The 26181-nt window shown below is 36.5% G+C and overlaps 1 protein-coding gene across 1 annotated transcript in view; it reads left to right on the top strand.

Moving 5' to 3' along the window:
* Positions 1 to 227: 227 nt before the first annotated feature.
* Positions 228 to 26181, top strand: part of LOC117344745 (allantoinase, mitochondrial-like) — a 35114-nt gene continuing 9160 nt past the window's right edge. The window contains exons 1-3 of the mRNA XM_033907573.1: positions 228 to 409; positions 20646 to 20797; positions 21124 to 21238. Of these exons, the coding sequence (XP_033763464.1) occupies positions 260 to 409; positions 20646 to 20797; positions 21124 to 21238 (417 nt within the window). The 5' untranslated portion in view covers positions 228 to 259. The remainder of the gene's footprint in view (positions 410 to 20645; positions 20798 to 21123; positions 21239 to 26181) is intronic.

The following is a 26181-nucleotide window of genomic DNA, read 5'->3' as shown; positions in this document are numbered from 1 at the left end:
TAAGTTAAATCTACAGTCGAACCTAATAAAGGGATGTAGTATAGATAGACCTAGAGCGAGTCGACCTAGTAACGCATGGAAACGTGGCATTGTGACCTATGAATATTCAGAAGGTAAAACATGATACTTGTTATACATAAAGGAAAATAAACGGGTGTACACTGGCAATACATTTACATGTTACCTATATCTGTGGGAGCTGGATGCTCGGCAGGTTTATTCCAAGATTAAATTATCAAGACGACACAATTGGATCAAAATGATTTCTAATAGGAAGGCGTTCAGAGGAAATAGAGTTGTGTTGGACAGGACAGTAGAGAAAGCCTGTATTGTTGTAGAACAAGGAAAGATTATAGACATTCTGACAGGGGACGCTGCTGATGATATAAACAAGGACGACTTTTGTATGGTAAGTTATATTGTATAACAAACCATAATGTGTACCTACTGAACACAGCATTGTACGAAGGTTGATTGATATGTTGTGAGCCTCATTTTGAAGTATTTGAATTTTGCCGGACATATTGTATTATTTTTCAACATAATCTCCTTCAGTATCTATACACTTTTGTCTCCGGTTTAAGGGTCTCAGTGCCATTTTGTAGATCTCCTTTTATTGATTGTTCAGAAAGTCATCCACTGCATGTTAGGATTAGGGTTAGGGTGCCTGAAGTAGCTGTTTTTAGTTTAGGATATAGATGAAAGTCTTATGGAGCGAGATCAGGTCAATAAGGCGGATCAAAAGCCATTTCGCAAAAACCGTTTGTCTTGTTTACATTATGAGTGCTACCTCGTCGATAAAAAGTAACAAAATGAGACCAATTATTGGGTACACGGCCCTTTATAGTCTGAGAATAGTATGACTTAAAAAGAACATCATTGAGTGCCTCCTTCAACACGAGGCTCACAACATATCAATCAACCCTTGTAATTTACGTCCTAATGTCGCTACTGAAAACAGCCTTGTAATTTACGTCCCAATGTCGCTACTGAAAACAGCCTTGTAATTTACGTCCCAATGTCGCTATTTAACACAGCCTTGTAATTTACGTCCTATTGTCGCTATTTAACACAGCCTTGTAATTTACGTTCGAATGTTGCTACTGAACACAGCCGGCCGACTCTGTAGTCGTTAGTATTATAGTCGGCCGACTCTGTAGTCGTTAGTATTATAGTCGGCCGTCTCTGTAGTCGTTAGTATTATAGTCGGCCGACTCTGTAGTCGTTAGTATTATAGTCGGCCGACTGTGTAGTCGTTAGTATTATAGTCGGCCGACTCTGTAGTCGTTAGTATTATAGTCGGCCGTCTCTGCAGTCGTTAGTATTATAGTCGGCCGACTCTGTAGTCGTTAGTATTATAGTCGGTCGACTCTGTAGTCGTTAGTATTATAGTCGGCCGACTCTGTAGTCGTTAGTATTATAGTCGGCCGACTCTGTAGTCGCTAGTATTATAGTCGGCCGTCTCTGCAGTCGTTAGTATTATAGTCGGCAGACTCTGTAGTCGTTAGTATTATAGTCGGTCGACTCTGTAGTCGTTAGTATTATAGTCGGCCGACTCTGTAGTCGTTAGTATTATAGTCGGTCGACTCTGTAGTCGTTAGTATTATAGTCGGCCGACTCTGTAGTCGTTAGTATTATAGTCGGCCGACTCTGTAGTCGTTAGTATTATAGTCGGTCGACTCTGTAGTCGTTAGTATTATAGTCGGCCGACTCTGTAGTCGTTAGTATTATAGTCGGCCGACTCTGTAGTCGTTAGTATTATAGTCGGCCGACTCTGTAGTCGTTAGTATTATAGCCAGTGGATTCTGTAGTCGTTAGTATTATAGACGGCCGACTCTGTAGTCGTTAGTATTATAGTCGGCCGACTCCGTAGTCGTTAGTATTATAGCCAGTGGATTCTGTAGTCGTTAGTATTATAGTCGGCCGACTCTGTAGACGTTAATATAATATCGCGGGGAGTTCTTGAGTTTACACATTTGAGGTGAATGTCATTGATAAATTTACTTTATTTCCATTACTGTCTTCAAATCAATTTCTATTTGAAAATATCTACAGTTCTGAGTTTGAAAGATGAAAGATTTGATTTGAAATCATTTTATTCCAATACTTATATTTGTCAGCTTGTTAGGCAACCAACGTTATATGACGTCACAATTAGAATATTGGAAACTCTACTGAGAATTAGAATACTGGAAACTCTACTGAGAATAAGAATACTGGAAACTCTACTGAGAATGAGAATACTGGAAACTCTACTGAGAATTAGAATACTGGAAACTCTACTGAGAATGAGAATACTGGAAACTCTACTGAGAATTAGAATACTGGAAACTCTACTGAGAATTAGAATACTGGAAACTCTACTGAGAATTAGAATACTGGAAGCTCTACTGAGAATTAGAATACTGGAAACTCTACTGAGAATTAGAATACTGGAAGCTCTACTGAGAACGTTACCAGAAAGTACACCACTGGGTGAGACGTACGTCAATCCAGGGTGTCACGATACAGGATTAGCTAAATAGAAACATGGCTGACTACACGTAACAGAAATATATCGTCAGTGTTATAAATGAAATAAGATATGTTTACTTCATACAGACATATCCTTCATGGTGTATGAGTATCTACACTGCTAGGCAAACCACCAGTTTTATACTTTATACAATCGGTATCGCAAACAGTTTTGCATCCTGGTTTGTCCAAGTCTCGCGCTGTTTGTCCATAGCAAGCCTCGTCCTGATTTGTCCCGAAAAAGCCTCATCCTAGGTTGTCCTGACCCAGCTTAATCCTAGTTTGTCCTGAAAAAGCCTCATCCTAGGTTGTCCTGACCCAGCTTAATCCTAGTTTGTCCTGACCCAGCCTAATCCTAGTTTGTCCTGACCCAGCCTAATCCTAGTTTGTCCTGACTCAGCCTAATCCTAGTTTGTCCTGACCCAGCCTCATCCTAGTTTGTCCTGACCAAACCTCATCCTGATTTGTCCTGAAAAAGCCTCATTTTGTCCCGAACACGCCTCATCCTGGTTTGAGCTGACCAAGCCTCATCCTGGTTTGTGCTGACCAAGCCTCATCCTAGTTTGTCCTGACCAAACACCATCATAGTTTGTCCCAAGCAAGCCTCATCCTAGTTTGTCCTGACCAAACCTCATCATAGTTTGTCCTGACCAAACCTCATCCTGGTTTGTCCCGACCAAGTCTCATCCTAGTTTGTCCTGACCAAACCTCATCCTAGTTTGTCCTGACCAAACTTCATCCTAGTTGGTCCCGACCAAGCCTCATCCTGGTTTGAGCTGACCAAGCCTCATCCTGGTTTGTGCTGACCAAGCCTCATCCTAGTTTGTCCTGACCAAACCTCATCCTAGTTTGTCCTGACCAAACCTCATCCTAGTTTGTCCCGACCAAACCTCATCATAGTTTGTCCTGACCAAACCTCATCATAGTTTGTGCTGACTAAGCCTCATCCTAGTTTGTCCTGACCAAACCTCATCCTAGTTTGTCCCGACCAAACCTCATCATAGTTTGTCCTGACCAAACCTCATCCTAGTTTGTCCTGACCAAACCTCATCCTAGTTTGTCCTGACCAAACCTCATCCTAGTTTGTCCTGACAAGGTCTCCTCCTAGTTTGTCCCGACCAAACCTCATCATAGTTTGTCCTGACTAAGCCTCGTCCTAGTTTGTTCCAAGTAAGCCTCATCCTTTATTTGTCGCTAAAAAACCTCATCTGAGCTTGTTCCACATGCCTCATCCTTGTTTGTACTGATCAAGTCTCGTCCTTATTTGCCCTGAAAAAAGGCCTCATCTTTTATTTCTCAGAGATTTATTCTAAAGTAAGCTGGTGTATCAAGTGGAACATGGAACTAACACTAAACCCTTTTAAGATAGACTATTTTACCTGAATCACAATTCTGTTTTTATACTTTCTTATCACCTCAAAAGATAACCGACCTGTAAACGCGGTGGTTATAACCGTCATTATCATATCAAATTATAATAATAGGTATGCTACTCAGGTGTGACAAAAGATGTGGAAAAGTACACAGCACACCCTATACATCTTATATTACAAAGACAGTGTGATTCTTAAAAGGTAGTTTAGAGATTATACGAAAAATAATACGAATTTACCGAGCTATATATATAATAAAAAGAATGCAATGTAGCATATGCACTATATATGTTGGTGATCCGAAATTAAATATTTGAATTTCCTGTTGTAGTTGTACTCATGAATATTTGTGATATGTTAACAATTCGCATCCATGTATGTGAATAAATTGCGATCCAGGTATTAGACGACATGCACAATGAGCATGTCAGAATATCGGGCCAACTATCACTGAGCCATTGAAACGTTCTTTTTTAGAGCAGCAAGAGTTCGAGGCCCGGTTAAGGCAAACGTTAAAATGTTGTCTTTCTTCGGATATACCACTTACGTCACTGTAACACTGTCACAGATATACCACTTACTGACACCGTAACACTGTTATAGATATACCACTTATTGACATCGTAACACTGTTATAGATATACCATTTACTGACACCGTAACACTGTCACAGATATACCACTTACTGACACCGTAACACTGTTATAGATATACCACTTATTGACATCGTAACACTGTTATAGATATACCATTTACTGACACCGTAACACTGTCACAGATATACCACTTACGTCACTGTAACACTGTCACAGATATACCACTTACTGACACCGTAACACTGTTATAGATATACCACTTATTGACATCGTAACACTGTTATAGATATACCATTTACTGACACCGTAACACTGTCACAGATATACCACTTACTGACACCGTAACACTGTCACAGATATACCACTTACTGACACCGTAACACTGTCACAGATATACCATTTACTGACACCGTAACACTGTCATAGATATACCACTTACTGACACCGTAACACTGTCATAGATATACCACTAACTGACACCGTAACACTGTCACAGATATACCACTTACTGACACCGTAACACTGTCACAGATATACCATTTACTGACACCGTAACACTGTCATAGATATACCACTTACTGACACCGTAACACTGTCATAGATATACCACTTACTGACACCGTAACACTGTCATATATATACCACTTACTGACACCGTAACACTGTAACAGATATACCACTTACTCACACCGTAACACTGTCATATATATACCACTTACTGACACCGTAACACTGTCACAGATATACCACTTACTGACACCGTAACACTGTCATAGATATACCACTTACTGACACCGTAACACTGTCATATATATACCACTTACTGATACCGTAACACTGTCATATATATACCACTTACTGGCACCATAACACTGTCACAGATATACCACTTACTGACACCGTAACATTGTCATATATATACCACTTACTGACACCGTAACACTGTCACAGATATACCACTTACTGATATCGTAACACTGTCACAGATATACCACTTACTGACACCGTAACACTGCCATAGATATACCACTTACTGACACCGTAACACTGTCACAGTTATACCACTTACGTCACCGTAACATTGTCATAGATATACCACTTACTGACACCGTAACACTGTCACAGATATACCACTTACTGACACCGTAACACTGTCACATATATACCACTTACTGGCACCGTAACACTGTCACATATATACCACTTACGTCACCGTAACATTGTCACAGATATACCATTTACTGACACCGTAACACTGTCACAGATATACCATTTACTGACACCGTAACACTGTCACAGATATACCAATTACGTCACCGTAACATTGTCACAGATATACCACTTACTGATATCGTAACACTGTCATATATATACCACTTACGTCAGCGTAACACTGTCACAGATATACCACTTACGTCACCGTAACATTGTCACAGATATACCACTTACTGATATCGCGACACTGTCACAGATATACCACTTACTGGCACCGTAACACTGTCACAGATATACCACTTACTGACACCGTAACACTGTCATAGATATACCACTTACTGACACCGTAACACTGTCACAGATATACCACTTACTGACACCGTAACACTGCCATATATATACCACTTACTGACACCGTAACACTGTCACAGATATACCACTAACTGACACTATAACACTGTCACAGATATACCATTTACTGGCACCGTAACACTGTCACAGATATACCACTTACTGACACCGTAACACTGTCACAGATATACCACTAACTGACACTATAACACTGTCACAGATATACCACTTACTGACACCGTAACACTGTCACAGATATACCACTTACTGACACCGTAACACTGTCACAGATATACCACTTACTGACACCGTAACACTGTCACAGATATACCACTTACTGGCACCGTAACACTGTAACAGATATACCATTTACTGACACCGTAACACTGTCACAGATATACCACTTACTGACACCGTAACATTGTCATAGATATACCATTTACTGACACCGTAACACTGTCACAGATATACCACTTACGTCACCGTAACACTGTCACAGATATACCACTTACTGACACCGTAACATTGTCATATATATACCACTTACTGGCACCGTAACACTGTCACAGATATACCACTTACTGACACCGTAACACTGTAACAGATATACCACTTACTGACACCATAACACTGTCACAGATATACCACTTACTGACACCGTAACACTGTCACAGATATACCACTTACTGACACCATAACACTGTCACAGATATACCATTTACTGACACCGTAACACTGTCACAGATATACCACTTACTGACACCGTAACACTGCCATATATATACCACTTACTGACACCATAACACTGTCACAGATATACCACTTACTGGCACCGTAACACTGTAACAGATATACCACTTACTGACACCGTAACACTGTCACATATATACCACTTACTGACGCCGTAACACTGTCATATATATACCACTTACTGACACCGTAACACTGTCATAGATATACCACTTACTGACACCGTAACACTGTCATAGATATACCACTAACTGACACTATAACACTGTCATATATATACCATTTACTGGCACTGTAACACTGTCACAGATATACCATTTACTGACACCGTAACACTGTCACAGATATACCACTTACTGGCACCGTAACACTGTCACAGATATACCACTTACTGACACCGTAACACTGTCACAGATATACCATTTACTGACACCGTAACACTGTCATATATATACCATTTACTGACACCGTAACACTGTCACAGATATACCACTTACTGACACCGTAACACTGTCACAGATATACCACTTACTGACACCGTAACACTGCCATAGATATACCACTTACGTCACCGTAACACTGTCACAGATATACCACTTACGTCACCGTAACACTGTCACAGATATACCACTTACTGACACCGTAACACTGTCACAGATATACCACTTACTGATATCGCGACACTGTCATATATATACCACTTACTGACACCGTAACACTGTCACAGATATACCACTTACTGACACCGTAACACTGTCACAGATATACCACTAACTGACACCGTAACACTGTCATATATATACCACTTACGTCACCGTAACACTGTCACAGATATACCACTTACTGACAACGTAACACTGCCATAGATATACCACTAACGTCACCGTAACACTGTCACAGATATACCACTTACGTCACCGTAACACTGTCACAGATATACCACTTACTGACACCGTAACACTGTCACAGATATACCACTTACTGACAACGTAACACTGTCATATATATACCACTTACTGACACTATAACACTGTCACAGATATACCACTTACTGACACCGTAACACTGTCACAGATATACCACTAACTGACACCGTAACATTGTCATAGATATACCACTTACTGACACCGTAACACTGTCACAGATATACCACTTACGTCACCGTAACACTGTCACAGATATACCACTTACGTCACCGTAACACTGTCACAGATATACCACTTACGTCACCGTAACATTGTCATATATATACCACTTACTGATATCGTAACACTGTCACAGATATACCACTTACTGACACCGTAACACTGTCACAGATATACCACTTACGTCACCGTAACACTGTCACAGATATACCACTTACTGGCACCGTAACACTGTCACAGATATACCACTTACTGACACCGTAACACTGTCACAGATATACCACTAACTGACACTATAACACTGTCACAGATATACCATTTACTGACACCGTAACACTGTCATATATATATCACTTACTGGCACCGTAACACTGTCACAGATATACCACTTACTGACACCGTAACACTGTCACAGATATACCATTTACTGACACCGTAACACTGTCACAGATATACCACTTACTGACACCGTAACACTGTCATATATATACCACTAACTGACACTATAACACTGTAACAGATATACCACTAACTGACACTATAACACTGTCACAGATATACCACTTACTGACACCGTAACACTGTCATATATATACCACTAACTGACACTATAACACTGTAACAGATATACCACTAACTGACACTATAACACTGTAACAGATATACCACTAACTGACACTATAACACTGTCACAGATATACCACTTACTGACACCGTAACACTGTCATATATATACCACTAACTGACACTATAACACTGTCACAGATATACCACTTACTGACACCGTAACAAGCACAATTCAAGATCTCGGTCTTACACATTAATACGTGTGTATGTATGTCAGGTTGTGTGTGTGTGTCATAAGTCATTCGTCAGAGTTTCAATCGACAGTATATAAAAGCATTGGAGTGTATGATTCCCATTAAGGGGTACCTCGAGAAGGCAAAGTAAAATGTTTCGGATGGTTACACTGTCATACTATACGAGCAGCGTGCTTAAATGTCGCATTCTCTATGTACTGGTGATACCCAGTCATACCCCCACATACCTCGATATAACGATTATACTGGTGATACCCAGTCATACCCCCACATACCTCGAGATAACGATTATACTGGTGATACCCAGTCATACCCCCACATACCTCGAGATAACGATTATACTGGTGATACCCAGTCATACCCCCACATACCTCGAGTTAACGATTATACTGGTGATACCCAGTCATACCCCCACATACCTCGAGATAACGATTATACTGGTGATACCCAGTCATACCCCCACATACCTCGAGATAACGATTATACTGGTGATACCCAGTCATACCCCTACATACCTCGATATAACGATTATACTGGTGATACCCAGTCATACCCCCACATACCTCGAGGTAACGATTATACTGGTGATACCCAGTCATACCCCCACATACCTCGATATAGCGATTATACTGGTGATACCCAGTCATACCCCCACATACCTCGAGATAACGATTATACTGGTGATACCCAGTCATACCCCCACATACCTCGAGATAACGATTATACTGGTGATACCCAGTCATACCCCCACATACCTCGAGATAACGATTATACTGGTGATACCCAATCATACCCCCACATACCTCGAGATAACGATTATACTGGTGATACCCAGTCATACCCCCACATACCTCGAGATAACGATTATACTGGTGATACCCAGTCATACCCCCACATACCTCGAGATAACGATTATACTGGTGATACCCAATCATACCCCCACATACCTCGAGATAACGATTATACTGGTGATACCCAATCATACCCCCACATACCTCGAGATAACGATTATACTGGTGATACCACGTCATTCAAGATAAGAGATAGTATATTGATGATGAAATGGTGGGAATCTTTGAATTTCGTTGAATTTGATGGAAATATCTAACAGGCTTTGTGCAATAATCAGATAAAATAATAATTAAATTGTTTTAAAAGAACAAATATTCCACCATTTCTTACTCGCAACGTAACCAACCATTTGAAAGTTCTATTACCGGTTATGTATTCCCTGCTTCCCCAAGATTCGAATATCAAGGGCCTACATGGTTTCGAAAGATGTTGAGGAACACCATATTATATCACACTAAGGACATAACTTTTGCGTTTGATTGATTAAAATATATGTTCACTTAATTTCCGTCAAATATGTAGTTTCGTCAAGAATGTATACGTAACAGGTGTTATAAATCTGAAAGTGGAACGTGAACAAACCCTGCGTGCTCCAAATTACATCCCCGAATGATACACAGAAAAACATGGGTTTGTCTATCTAGAAGTTTCGCTTCCACTTCATGGTGATTTTTCACGTTTGACCTACCTTTATTGTTTGTCTAACAGACTAACGCTGACTCCGTAAGTCATATTTACCTTCGTGGCAGCAACCAGTACATCTGATCGAATTTAGTCTTCTAATGCATGGCTTTGACTGCTAGGTCGCCACTACGCCAAGAACTACGAAACTGATTCTCATATTTTATCATCATTAGGTATATTCTCGGTCATTCAACATACTTGTGTAATTTTGTTATAGAGCAATCTAGTCTATAAATTACGAAAACAAAGAGAGGCTAAAGATTGGGCCACGTGGTGACCTCCTGTGAGAATAAAGAGGGAAATATGGTGGCCCTTGACTGTCGCTTAGAAATTAAAACAAGTCATGTCTGAAAAAACACATTCCTAAATATCCCCGGACGAAAACCTTCCCGTGTAGTTTATTTTTCTTACATGTACATCGTCCTGAACTGGTTACAGTTATAAGAGTTGGCTCCCCTTTGCCTGTTGAAAATAGTTTACCTCCGTCTCGGCGAAGTAAGCTTAAAACAAGACATGAACCGTAACAATCAATCAGCAAATTCGTTTGGTCAAAAAGGGACGATGTGGAGTTTGAGAGCTCCCGCAAATCAGTCCTCTCGCAATTAAATCCTGAATGTTAGGAAAACTGCTGGAACAGGACAAAATGTTAAATGTGTAACAAAAGTGAAAAAGGTCCTTGGTGTGTTAAACCTCGTCCTCTAATAATAACAATTAAATGTAACTAATAATGGTCGGTCAGTAACAAAATATAACTAATAACAGTCGGTCAGTAACAAAAAATAACTAATAATAGTCGGTAACAAAATATAACTAATAACAGTCGGTCAGTAACAAAAAATAACTAATAATAGTCGGTAACAAAATATAACTAATAATAGTCGGTAACAAAATATAACTAATAACAGTCGGTCAGTAACAAAAAATAACTAATAATAGTCGGTAACAAAATATAACTAATAACAGTCGGTCAGTAACAAAAAATAACTAATAATAGTCGGTAACAAAATATAACTAATAACAGTCGGTCGGTAACAAAATATAACTAATAATAGTCGGTAACAAAATATAACTAATAACAGTCGGTCAGTAACAAAAAATAACTAATAATAGTCGGTAACAAAATATAACTAATAATAGTCGGTAACAAAATATAACTAATAATAGTCGGTCGGTAACAAAATATAACTAATAATAGTCGGTAACAAAATATAACTAATAATGGTCGGTAACAAAATATAACTAATAATGGTCGGTCAATAACGAAATATAACTAATAACAGTCGGTCTGTAACAAAATATAACTATTAATAGTCGGTAACAAAATATAACTAATAATAGTCGGTCAGTAACAAAATATAACTAATAATAGTAGGTATGTAACAAAATATAACTAATAACAGTCGGTCAGTAACAAAATATAACTAATAACAGTCGGTCAGTAACAAAATATAACTAATAATAGTCGGTAACAAAATATAACTAATAATAGTCGGTCAGTAACAAAATATAACTAATAATAGTCGGTAACAAAATATAACTAATAATGGTCGGTAACAAAATATAACTAATAATAGTCGGTAACAAAATATAACTAATAATAGTCGGTCAGTACCAAAATATAACTAATAATGGTCAGTAACAAAATATAACTAATAATAGTCGGTAACAAAATATAACTAATAACAGTCGGTCAGTAACAAAATATAACTAATAATGGTCGGTAACAAAATATAACTAATAATGGTCGGTAACAAAATATAACTAATAATGGTCGGTAACAAAATATAACTAATAATAGTCGGTAACAAAATATAACTAATAATAGTCGGTCAGTAACAAAATATAACTAATAATAGTCGGTAACAAAATATAACTAATAATGGTCGGTAACAAAATATAACTAATAATAGTCGGTAACAAAATATAACTAATAATAGTCGGTCAGTACCAAAATATAACTAATAATGGTCAGTAACAAAATATAACTAATAATGGTCTGTAAGTAACAAAATATAACTAATAATAGTCGGTTACAAAATATAACTAATAATAGTCGGTAACAAAATATAACTAATAATAGTCGGTAACAAAATATAACTAATAACGGTCAGTAACAAAATATAACTAATAATGGTCTGTAAGTAACAAAATATAACTAATAATAGTCGGTAACAAAATATAACTAATAATAGTCGGTAACAAAATATAACTAATAATAGTCGGTCAGTACCAAAATATAACTAATAATGGTCTGTAACAAAATATAACTAATAATGGTCTGTAAGCAACAAAATATAACTCATAATAGTCGGTAACAAAATATAACTAATAATAGTCGGTCAGTACCAAAATATAACTAATAATGGTCAGTAACAAAATATAACTAATAATGGTCTGTAAGTAACAAAATATAACTAATAATAGTCGGTTACAAAATATAACTAATAATAGTCGGTAACAAAATATAACTAATAATAGTCGGTAACAAAATATAACTAATAACGGTCAGTAACAAAATATAACTAATAATGGTCTGTAAGTAACAAAATATAACTAATAATAGTCGGTAACAAAATATAACTAATAATAGTCGGTCAGTAACAAAATATAACTAATAATGGTCTGTAAGTAACAAAATATAACTAATAATAGTCGGTAACACAATATAACTAATAATAGTCGGTCAGTAACAAAATATAACTAATAATGGTCGGTAACAAAATATAACTAATAATAGTCGGTAACAAAATATAACTACTAATGGTCGGTAAGTAACAAAATATAACTAATAATAGTCGGTCAGTAGCAAAATATAACTAATAATGGTCGGTAAGTAACAAAATATAACTAATAACAGTCGGTAACAAAATATAACTAATAATAGTCGGTAACAAAATATAACTAATAATGGCCTGTAAGTAACAAAATATAACTAATAATAGTCGGTAACAAAATATAACTAATAATAGTCGGTAACAAAATATAACTAATAATGGTCGGTCAGTAACAAAATATAACTAATAATGGTCTGTAAGTAACAAAATATAACTAATAATAGTCGGTCAGTAACAAAATATAACTAATAATGGTCGGTCAGTAACAAAATATAACTACTAATGGTCGGTCAGTAACAAAATATAACTACTAATGGTCGGTCAGTAACAAAATATAACTACTAATGGTCGGTCAGTAACAAAATATAACTAATAATAGTCGGTCAGTAACAAAATATAACTAATAATAGTCGGTCAGTAACAAAATATAACTAATAATAGTCGGTAACAAAATATAACTAATAATGGTCGGTCAGTAACAAAATATAACTAATAATGGTCTGTAAGTAACAAAATATAACTAATAATAGTCGGTCAGTAACAAAATATAACTAATAATAGTCAGTCAGTAACAAAATATAACTAATAATAGTCGGTAACAAAATATAACTAATAATAGTCGGTCAGCAACAAAATATAACTAATAATGGTCGGTCAGTAACAAAATATAACTAATAATGGTCTGTAAGTAACAAAATATAACTAATAACAGTCGGTCAGTAACAGAATATAACTAATAACAGTCGGTCAGTAACAAAATATAACTAATAATAGTCGGTCGGTAACAAAATATAACTAATAATAGTCGGTCAGTAACAAAATATAACTAATAATAGTCGGTAACAAAATATAACTAATAACAGTCGGTCAGTAACAGAATATAACTAATAACAGTCGGTCAGTAACAAAATATAACTAATAATAGTCGGTCAGTAACAAAATATAACTAATAATAGTCGGTCAGTAACAAAATATAACTAATAACAGTCGGTAACAAAATATAACTAATAACAGTCGGTCAGTAACAGAATATAACTAATAACAGTCGGTCAGTAACAAAATATAACTAATAATAGTCGGTAACAAAATATAACTAATAACAGTCGGTCAGTAACAGAATATAACTAATAACAGTCGGTCAGTAACAAAATATAACTAATAATAGTCGGTCAGTAACAAAATATAACTAATAATAGTCGGTCAGTAACAAAATATAACTAATAATAGTCGGTCAGTAACAAAATATAACTAATAATAGTAGGTCAGTAACAAAATATAACTAATAACAGTCGGTCAGTAACAAAATATAACTAATAATAGTAGGTCAGTAACAAAATATAACTAATAACAGTCGGTCAGTAACAAAATATAACTAATAATAGTCGGTCAGTAACAAAATATAACTAATAATGGTCGGTCAGTAACAAAATATAACTAATAATGGTCTGTAAGTAACAAAATATAACTAATAATAGTCGGTAACAAAATATAACTAATAATAGTCGGTCAGTAACAAAATATAACTAATAATGGTCGGTCAGTAACAAAATATAACTAATAATGGTCTGTAAGTAACAAAATATAACTAATAATGGTCGGTCAGTAACAAAATATAGCTAATAATAGTCGGTCAGTAACAAAATATAACTAATAACAGTCGGTCAGTAACAAAATATAACTAATAATAGTAGATCAGTTACAAAATATAACTAATAATGGTCGGTCAGTAACAAAATATAACTAATAATGTTCTGTAAGTAACAAAATATAACTAATAATAGTCGGTAACAAAATATAACTAATAATGGTCGGTCAGTAACAAAATATAACTAATAATAGTCGGTCAGTAACAAAATATAACTAATAATGGTCTGTAAGTAACAAAATATAACTAATAATAGTCGGTAACAAAATATAACTAATAATAGTCGGTCAGTAACAAAATATAACTAATAACAGTCGGTCAGTAACAAAATATAACTAATAATGGTCGGTCAGTTACAAAATATAACTAATAATGGTCGGTCAGTAACAGAATATAACTAATAATAGTCGGTCAGTAACAAATATAACTAATAATGGTCGGTCAGTAACAAAATATAACTAATAATAGTCGGTCAGTAACAAAATATAACTAATAATAGTCGGTCAGTTACAAAATATAACTAATAATAGTCGGTCAGTTAAAAAATATAACTAATAATAGTCGGTCAGTAACAAAATATAACTAATAATAGTAGGTCAGTAACAAAATATAACTAATAACAGTCGGTCAGTAACAAAATATAACTAATAATAGTCGGTCAGTAACAAAATATAACTAATAATGGTCGGTCAGTAACAAAATATAACTAATAATGGTCTGTAAGTAACAAAATATAACTAATAATAGTCGGTAACAAAATATAACTAATAATAGTCGGTCAGTAACAAAATATAACTAATAATGGTCGGTCAGTAACAAAATATAACTAATAATGGTCTGTAAGTAACAAAATATAACTAATAATGGTCGGTCAGTAACAAAATATAACTAATAATAGTCGGTCAGTAACAAAATATAACTAATAACAGTCGGTCAGTAACAAAATATAACTAATAATAGTAGATCAGTTACAAAATATAACTAATAATGGTCGGTCAGTAACAAAATATAACTAATAATGGTCTGTAAGTAACAAAATATAACTAATAATAGTCGGTAACAAAATATAACTAATAATGGTCGGTCAGTAACAAAATATAACTAATAATAGTCGGTCAGTAACAAAATATAACTAATAATGGTCTGTAAGTAGCAAAATATAACTAATAATAGTCGGTAACAAAATATAACTAATAATAGTCGGTCAGTAACAAAATATAACTAATAACAGTCGGTCAGTAACAAAATATAACTAATAATGGTCGGTCAGTTACAAAATATAACTAATAATGGTCGGTCAGTAACAGAATATAACTAATAATAGTCGGTCAGTAACAAAATATAACTAATAATGGTCGGTCAGTAACAAAATATAACTAATAATAGTCGGTCAGTAACAAAATATAACTAATAATAGTCGGTCAGTTACAAAATATAACTAATAATAGTCGGTCAGTTAAAAAATATAACTAATAATAGTCGGTCAGTTAAAAAATATAACTAATAATAGTCGGTCAGTAACAAAATATAACTAATAACAGTCGGTCAGTAACAAAATATAACTAATAATGGTCTGTAAGTAACAAAATATAACTAATAATGGTCGGTCAGTAACAAAATATAACTAATAACAGTCGGTCAGTAACAAAATATAACTAATAATAGTCCGTCAGTAACAAAATATAACTAATAATAGTCGGTCAGTTACAAAATATAACTAATAATAGTAGATCAGTTACAAAATATAACTAATAACAGTCGGTCAGTAACAAAATATAACTAATAACAGTCGGTCAGTAACAAAATATAACTAATAATGGTCGGTCAATTACAAAATATAACTAATAATAGTCGGTCAGTAACAAAATATAACTAATAATGGTCGGTAACAAAATATAACTACTAATGGTCGGTCAGTAACAAAATATAACTACTAATAGTCGGTCAGTTACAAAATATAACTAATAACAGTCGGTCAGTAACAAAATATAACTAATAATGGCCTGTAAGTAACAAAATATAACTAATAATAGTCGGTAACAAAATATAACTAATAATGGTCGGTCAGTAACAAAATATAACTAATAATGGTCGGTCAGTAACAAAATATAACTAATAACAGTCGGTCAGTAACAAAATATAACTAGTAACAGTCGGTCAGTAACAAAATATAACTAATAATAGTCGGTCAGTAACAAAATATAACTAATAATGGCCTGTAAGTAACAAAATATAACTAATAATAGTCGGTAACAAAATATAACTAATAATGGTCGGTCAGTAACAAAATATAACTAATAATGGTCGGTCAGTAACAAAATATAACTAATAACAGTCGGTCAGTAACAAAATATAACTAATAATGGTCGGTCAGTAACAAAATATAACTAATAATGGTCGGTAACAAAATATAACTAATAATGGTCGGTCAGTAACGAAATATAACTACTAATAGTCGGTCAGTAACAAAATATAACTAATAACAGTCGGTCAGTAACAAAATATAACTAATAATGGTCGGTCAGTAATAAAATATAACTAATAACAGTCGGTCAGTAACAAAATATAACTAATAATGGTCAGTCAGTAACAAAATATAACTAATAATGGTCGGTCAGTAGCAAAATATAACTAATAATAGTCGGTCAGTAACAAAATATAACTAATAATAGTCGGTAACAAAATATAACTAATAATAGTCGGTCAGTAACAAAATATAACTAATAATAGTCGGTAACAAAATATAACTAATAATAGTCGGTCAGTAACAAAATATAACTAATAATAGTCGGTCAGTAACAAAATATAACTAATAATAGTCGGTAACAAAATATAACTAATAATAGTCGGTCAGTAACAAAATATAACTACTAATAGTCGGTCAGTAACAAATAAAACTAATAATAGTCGGTCAGTTACAAAATATAACTAATAATAGTCGGTAACAAAATATAACTAATAATAGTCGGTCAGTAACAAAATATAACTACTAATAGTCGGTCAGTAACAAATAAAACTAATAATAGTCGGTCAGTTACAAAATATAACTAATAATAGTAGGTCAGTAACAAAATATAACTAATAATGGTCGGTCTGTAACAAAATATAACTAATAATGGTCTGTAAGTAACAAAATATAACTAATAATGGTCGGTCAGTAACAAAATATAACTAATAATGGTCGGTCAGTAACAAAATATAACAAATAATAGTCGGTCAGTTACAAACTATAACTAATAATAGTCGGTAACAAAATATAACTAATAATAGTAGGTCAGTAACAAATAAAACTAATAATAGTCGGTCAGTAACAAAATATAACTAATAATGGTCGGTCAGTAACATAATACAGAGAGAATATTGGCTGGTTTCCTGTTTAATATAACATATTTCACGAGTTTGATAGAATATGGATATCGAAAAATTCTGTCATACGAGTGAAATATGTTTTCTACCACAATACCCCGTGTTATTCAACTCTCAGACCATCAGTTAATCATTACAGCTGTTGATTAACAATCTGTTTATACCACACGTGGTATAAACTCTGTACGCATTTTGATTGGCTAACACGGTGAACTTTGACCCAAGCCGCAATTGTTATTGACGTCATCAATAATCTAATGACGTCACATCACCGGGTCCCGGACGTCACCGGTACACTTTATTTGCATACGCGAATATTATACTTGGCCACGTTTCCCTTTGATTCAAGCCGATATTATTGTGGTAGAAACAGGTCACACGACTCGTGATTGTTGGATATGGAATTTATTTCACACTCGTAAGTTATTTTTTAAAAGTTGCAAAAAACACTCGCTAAAGCTCGTGTCTTTTGTAACTTTTAAAAAATAACTTACTCGTGTGAAATAAATTCCATATCCAACAACCACTCGTTGTGTAACCTCTATATATTTAACGGGAAACTACTTAATTATTTAGTATTCAATTTTCTTTTTGTTGCATGTCATTAACAAAAACACATTAAAACATCGACAAATCATAGTGTGAAAAAGTGTGGGAATCATCAATGACGTCATCTCTTTGTGATGTTACTCCACGTCTACTTGACGCGCCTGTGCATGAATAGCTAACGTCTAGTGAATGTTTTGGCAACAATTAGTCTGAAAATTTCAGAAATACAGCAAAATAACCTATGCGTCTATCTCTGTTTCGAGAAATCGGCAAGTTTCAACGAGGTGAATACAAAGGTGCCGCAGAAAGTGCCGCAAGTGCCGCAATTTTGTAGATGGGTATACCCTGGCGGAGGTATCTTGCTTTAATAGTGAACACTTCTTCCGTCTACTTTTGTTCGTAATCCCGTTGAAACGTACGTCTGTTACTCGATGTTCGTACTACATCTCCTATCTTGAATTTAAATGGTTCTGAGTGTCTTTTTCTCTTCACTATCCTTGGTTTCTTCGAGTCCACGTACAACTTTTTCCACATCAATGCTTCATTTGCCTTCTCAATAGCATCCGGTGATTTACCATCCAAATCACTGTGAGGTCTTGGATTGTTGTTTCGAACAATGTCTTGCAACACACCTAAGTAGTGATGGGTCCGGTTGTGAGTGAAATAGCGATACATCAACGCTTTCAATGTCCTGATTACTCTCTCAGCATAATTTGCATGAGTGACGTTATGAGTGACGTAATGCCCGACTCCCTCTCTATCTAGATATTGTTTTACTCATCTATTTTTCTACTCGCTGCCCGGATCCGATCTGACTTCTCGTGGTTTTCTACCCTGACCAAAGACATGTTTGAATCCGTCTATGATAGACCGATGTTGTTTATTCTTCAAAGGAACAACCCATAAATGACGCGAAAACACGTCAATGGCAACGAATAAGAAACGCATTCCATCGTTTTCCTTCTCTAGGTTGGATACATCAGCAAGATCCACGCCCCATAAAGCATCAATACCTTGAGATATTACTTTTCTAGTCTTAAACTTGTAGCGTAGAGGACGGTGTAAGCTCTAGGCGTCTATATCCTGAATAAAATGACGAATGGTATGAATTCCTACCTCGTACTTTCCACTCCTCTTAAATATTTGTTGATCTTTTCTGGTCCTTCATAACTGATCGGGTTGTTAAGGTTAAAGTAGATATTGTCCAAGTGTTCCTTCCGACCCATAATTGAAGAATGAATCACTTCTCTAATTTTCACAGTTTTATATGCTAATCTGAGGTAACACACAACATGTTTGTAGTTATCAGTCTATAAATAAACCTCACGTTAAGTATATCCCTCATTACAGTTATACAATTAATATTATACATTAATAATTCTAATTAGAGGTCATAGGGTCAATCCCTCATCCCTCACGTATCCATCCCGCCAGGGAGGGATTTACTATAAATAAAAAAGGAGGGATTGGGTGGCGTAGAACTGTTATTTCCTATTCATCAGATCGGTCAAAACGGAAAACTTATATTTTTACTGCAAAACTAATATTTTCACTGCAAATTCTTATATTTTCACTGCTCATCTCTGCAATGAAAATATAAGTTTTATTAGTTTGAAAAATATTTCACTGGGAAAAATACAATAAATATACTTTAGCATAGGTAATACATGTACATGTATGTAGAGTAAACTGGTTTTGTTTACATATCTAAAACACGTGCCTTATTCTTCAGAATTGAGCATTTTTACTGCACAGTGCTACTTATGTTTAAGTTTCTAGGGCAGATGGATTATTTTCCATTATTTTATTTATCCGGGGCCGCAGATGTGTTACATACAGTGGCAATGTCATACAGTGGTAAATATATTTATCTTTTTTTTCTTTTTTTTTTTTAATTTCTCGTACTACATAATGTATTGATGTAAGAATTTCCATTTACCTCCATTTTAGGTTATTGATGCCGGAAATGATGTCATCATGCCGGGCGTGGTGGACAGTCACGTGCACGTGAATGAGCCTGGTAGGACAGTGTGGGAGGGCTACTGGACGGCCACTTCCGCGGCGGCTGTAGGTGGCACAACAACCATAATAGACATGCCACTGTGAGTACTGTGAATCATTTAAACACTAATCCTGACCCTATGTATTCCAATCGATGGTTGATGGCGGCTGGACGCCGAATGGTCCACGGGCAATTCACGAGCACTACTTGATAAAAATGTTCTATGTATCCATAAAGAGTAGTAGGTATACATGTTTATCCTTAACTTAGAAGATTTAATCAGTTTTGATGTATTTACAATTCCGTTTATTGTTTGGTGTAGTTAATGCTTACTGTTTGTTCTTTTGCTAACGCTAATTTATTTTCGATCTTATTAACAATGCTTTTCTTTTGATAAAGTTGTGATTTTTGTTTCAATTTCCACAGAAACTGTATACCTTCTACAACGAGCTATTCAGCATTCATGAATAAACTGGAATACGCCGAAAGCAAATGTTTCGTGGATGTGGGATTCTGGGGAGGCATCGTACCGAATAACCAGGCAGGTTCTCTTCGGAATATCAACGTGCTAACATAAATGCATTTCAGTCTCGAGGAAATATTTACTGGATTTTGATTGTGAAGTAATGATGTAACAGTAACCACAATGTCGGTCACTTCCCTACTGTATAACAGTAGCCACGATGTCGGTCACTTCCCTACTGTATAACAGTAACCACAATGTCGGTCACTTCCTTACTGTATAACAGTAACCACAATGTCGGTCACTTCCCTACTGTATAACAGTAACCACAATGTCGGTCACTTCCCTACTGTATAACAGTAACCACGATGTCGGTCACTTCCCTACTGTATAACAGTAACCACAATGTCGGTCACTTCCTTACTGTATAACAGTAACCACGATGTCGGTCACTTCCCTACTGTATAACAGTAACCACAGTGTCGGTCACTTCCCTACTGTATAACAGTAACCACGATGTCGGTCACATCCTTACTGTATAACAGAAACCACAATGTCGGTCACTTCCCTACTGTATAACAGTAACCACAGTGTCGGTCACTTCCCTACTGTATAACAGTAACCACAATGTCGGTCACTTCCCTACTGTATAACAGTAACCACAATGTCGGTCACTTCCCTACTGTATAACAGTAACCATAATGTCGGTCACTACCTTACTGTATAACAGTAACCACAATGTCGGTCACTTCCCTACTGTATAACAGTAACCACAATGTCGGTCACTTCCCTACTGTATAACAGTAACCACAATGTCGGTCACTTCCCTACTGTATAACAGTAACCACAATGTCGGTCACTTCCCTACTGTATAACAGTAACCACAATGTCGGTCACTTCCCTACTGTATAACAGTAACCACAATGTCGGTCACTTCCCTACTGTATAACAGTAACAACATTGTCGGTCACTACCTTACTGTATAACAGTAACCACGATGTCGGTCACTTCCCTACTGTATAACAGTAACCATGATGTCGGTCACTTCCCTACTGTATAACAGTAACCATGATGTCGGTCACTTCCCTACTGTATAACAGTAACCACGATGTCGGTCACTTCCCTACTGTATAACAGTAACCACAATGTCGGTCACTTCCTCTACTGTATAACAGTAACCACAATGTCGGTCACTTCCCTACTGTATAACAGTAACCACAATGTCGGTCACTTCCTCTACTGTATAACAGTAACCACAATGTCGGTCACTTCCCTACTGTATAACAGTAACCACAATGTCGGTCACTTCCCTACTGTATAACAGTAACCACAATGTCGGTCACTTCCTCTACTGTATAACAGTAACCACAATGTCGGTCACTTCCCTACTGTATAACAGTAACCACGATGTCGGTCACTTCCCTACTGTATAACAGTAACCACAATGTCGGTCACTTCCTCTACTGTATAACAGTAGCCACGATGTCGGTCACTTCCCCACTGTATAACAGTAACCACAATGTCGGTCACTTCCCTACTGTATAACAGTAACCATGATGTCGGTCACTTCCCTACTGTATAACAGTAACCACGATGTCGGTCACTTCCCTACTGTATAACAGTAACCACAATGTCGGTCACTTCCTCTACTGTATAACAGTAACCACAATGTCGGTCACTTCCCTACTGTATAACAGTAACCACAATGTCGGTCACTTCCTCTACTGTATAACAGTAACCACAATGTCGGTCACTTCCCTACTGTATAACAGTAACCACAATGTCGGTCACTTCCCTACTGTATAACAGTAACCACAATGTCGGTCACTTCCTCTACTGTATAACAGTAATCACAATGTCGGTCACTTCCCTATTGTATAACAGTAACCACAATGTCGGTCACTTCCCTACTGTATAACAGTAACCACAATGTCGGTCACTTCCCTACTGTATAACAGTAACCACAATGTCGGTCACTTCCCTACTGTATAACAGTAACCACAATGTCGGTCACTTCCTTACTGTATAACAGTAACCACGATGTCGGTCACTTCCCTACAGTATAACAGTAACCACGATGTCGGTCACTTCCCTACTGTATAACAGTAACAACAATGTCGGTCACTTCCCTACTGTATAACAGTAACCACGATGTCGGTCACTTCCTTACTGTATAACAGTAACCACAGTGTCGGTCACTACCTTACTGTATAACAGTAACCACGATGTCGGTCACTTCCCTACTGTATAACAGTAACAACAATGTCGGTCACTTCCCTACTGTATAACAGTTACCACAATGTCGGTCACTACTTTACTGTATAACAGTAACCACGATGTCGGTCACTTCCCTACTGTATAACAGTAACCACAATGTCGGTCACTTCCCTACTGTATAACAGTAACCACAATGTCGGTCACTTCCTTACTGTATAACAGTAACCACGATGTCGGTCACTTCCCTACTGTATAACAGTAACCACAATGTCGGTCACTTCCCTACTGTATAACAGTAACCACGATGTCGGTCACTTCCCTACTGTATAACAGTAACCACAATGTCGGTCACTTCCCTACTGTATAACAGTAACCACGATGTCGGTCACTTCCTTACTGTATAACAGTAACTACAATGTCGGTCACTTCCCTACTGTATAACAGTAACCACGATGTCGGTCACTTCCTTACTGTATAACAGTAACCACAATGTCGGTCACTTCCTTACTGTATAACAGTAACCACGATGTCGGTCACTTCCCTACTGTATAACAGTAACCACAATGTCGGTCACTTCCCTACTGTATAACAGTAACCACAATGTCGGTCACTTCCTCACTGTATAACAGTAACCACAATGTCGGTCACTTCCCTACTGTATAACAGTAACCACAATGTCGGTCACTTCCTCACTGTATAACAGTAACCACAATGTCGGTCACTTCCTTACTGTATAACAGTAACTACAATGTCGGTCACTTCCTTACTGTATAACAGTAGCCACAATGTCGGTCACTTCCCTACTGTATAACAGTAACCACAATGTCGGTCACTTCCTCACTGTATAACAGTAACCACAATGTCGGTCACTTCCTCACTGTATAACAGTAACCACAATGTCGATCACTTCCCTACTGTATAACAGTAACCACAATGTCGGTCACTTCCCTACTGTATAACAGTAACCACAATGTCGGTCACTTCCCTACTGTATAACATTAACCACGATGTCGGTCACTTCCCTACTGTATAACAGTAACCACAATGTCGATCACTTCCTTACTGTATAACAGTAACCACGATGTCGGTCACTTCCCTACTGTATAACAGTAACCACAATGTCGATCACTTCCTTACTGTATAACAGTAACCACGATGTCGGTCACTTCCCTACTGTATCACAACAACCATAATAGACATGCCACTGTGAGTACTGTGAATCATTTAAACACTAATCCTGACCCTATGTATTCCAATCGATGGTTGATGGCGGCTGGACGCCGAATGGTCCACGGGCAATTCACGAGCACTACTTGATAAAAATGTTCTATGTATCCATAAAGAGTAGTAGGTATACATATTTATCCTTCACTTAGAAGATTTAATCAGTTTTGATGTATTTACCATTCCGTTTATTGTTTGGTGTAGTTAATGCTTACTGTTTGTTCTTTTGCTAACGCTAATTTATTTTCGATCTTATTAACAATGCTTTTCTTTTGATAAAGTGGTGATTTTTGTTTCAATTTCCACAGAAACTGTATACCTTCTACAACGAGCTATTCAGCATTCATGACTAAACTGGAATACGCGGAAAGCAAATGTTTCGTGGATGTGGGATTCTGGGGAGGCATCGTACCGAATAACCAGGCAGGTTCTCTTCGGAATATCAACGTGCTAACATAAATGCATTTCAGTCTCGAGGAAATATAACCACGATGTCGGTCACTTCCCTACTGTATAACAGTAACCACAATGTCGGTCACTTCCTTACTGTATAACAGTAACCACAATGTCGGTCACTTCCCTACTGTATAACAGTAACCACGATGTCGGTCACTTCCCTACTGTATAACAGTAACCACAATGTCGGTCACTTCCCTTACTGTATAACAGTAACCACAATGTCGGTCACTTCCTTACTGTATAACAGTAACCACAATGTCGGTCACTTCCTTACTGTATAACAGTAACCACGATGTCGGTCACTTCCCTACTGTATAACAGTAACCACAATGTCGGTCACTTCCCTACTGTATAACAGTAACCACAATGTCGGTCACTTCCCTACTGTATAACAGTAGCCACAATGTCGGTCACTTCCCTACTGTATAACAGTAACCACAATGTCGGTCACTTCCCTACTGTATAACAGTAACCACGATGTCGGTCACTTCCTTACTGTATAACAGTAACCACGATGTCGGTCACTTCCCTACTGTATAACAGTAACCACGATGTCGGTCACTTCCCTACTGTATAACAGTAACCACGATGTCGGTCACTTCCCTACTGTATAACAGTAACCACGATGTCGGTCACTTCCCTACTGTATAACAGTAACCACAATGTCGGTCACTTCCCTACTGTATAACAGTAACCACAATGTCAGTCACTTCCCTACTGTATAACAGTAACCACAATGTCGGTCACTTCCCTACTGTATAACAGTAACCACAATGTCGGTCACTTCCCTACTGTATAACAGTAACCACGATGTCGGTCACTTCCCTACTGTATAACAGTAACCACAATGTCGGTCACTTCCCTACTGTATAACAGTAACCACAATGTCGGTCACTTCCCTACTGTATAACAGTAACCACAATGTCGGTCACTTCCCTACTGTATAACAGTAACCACAATGTCGGTCACTTCCCTACTGTATAACAGTAACCACGAATGTCGGTCACTTCCCTACTGTATAACAGTAACCACAATGTCGGTCACTTCCCTACTGTATAACAGTAACCACAATGTCGGTCACTTCCCTACTGTATAACAGTAACCACGATGTCGGTCACTTC

The sequence above is a fragment of the Pecten maximus genome, chromosome 16 (genome assembly GCF_902652985.1).
Source record: "Pecten maximus chromosome 16, xPecMax1.1, whole genome shotgun sequence".
Taxonomy (NCBI): domain Eukaryota; kingdom Metazoa; phylum Mollusca; class Bivalvia; order Pectinida; family Pectinidae; genus Pecten; species Pecten maximus.
Note: the sequence above shows the minus strand (reverse complement) of the source record. Positions and strands in the feature narration are given on the sequence as shown.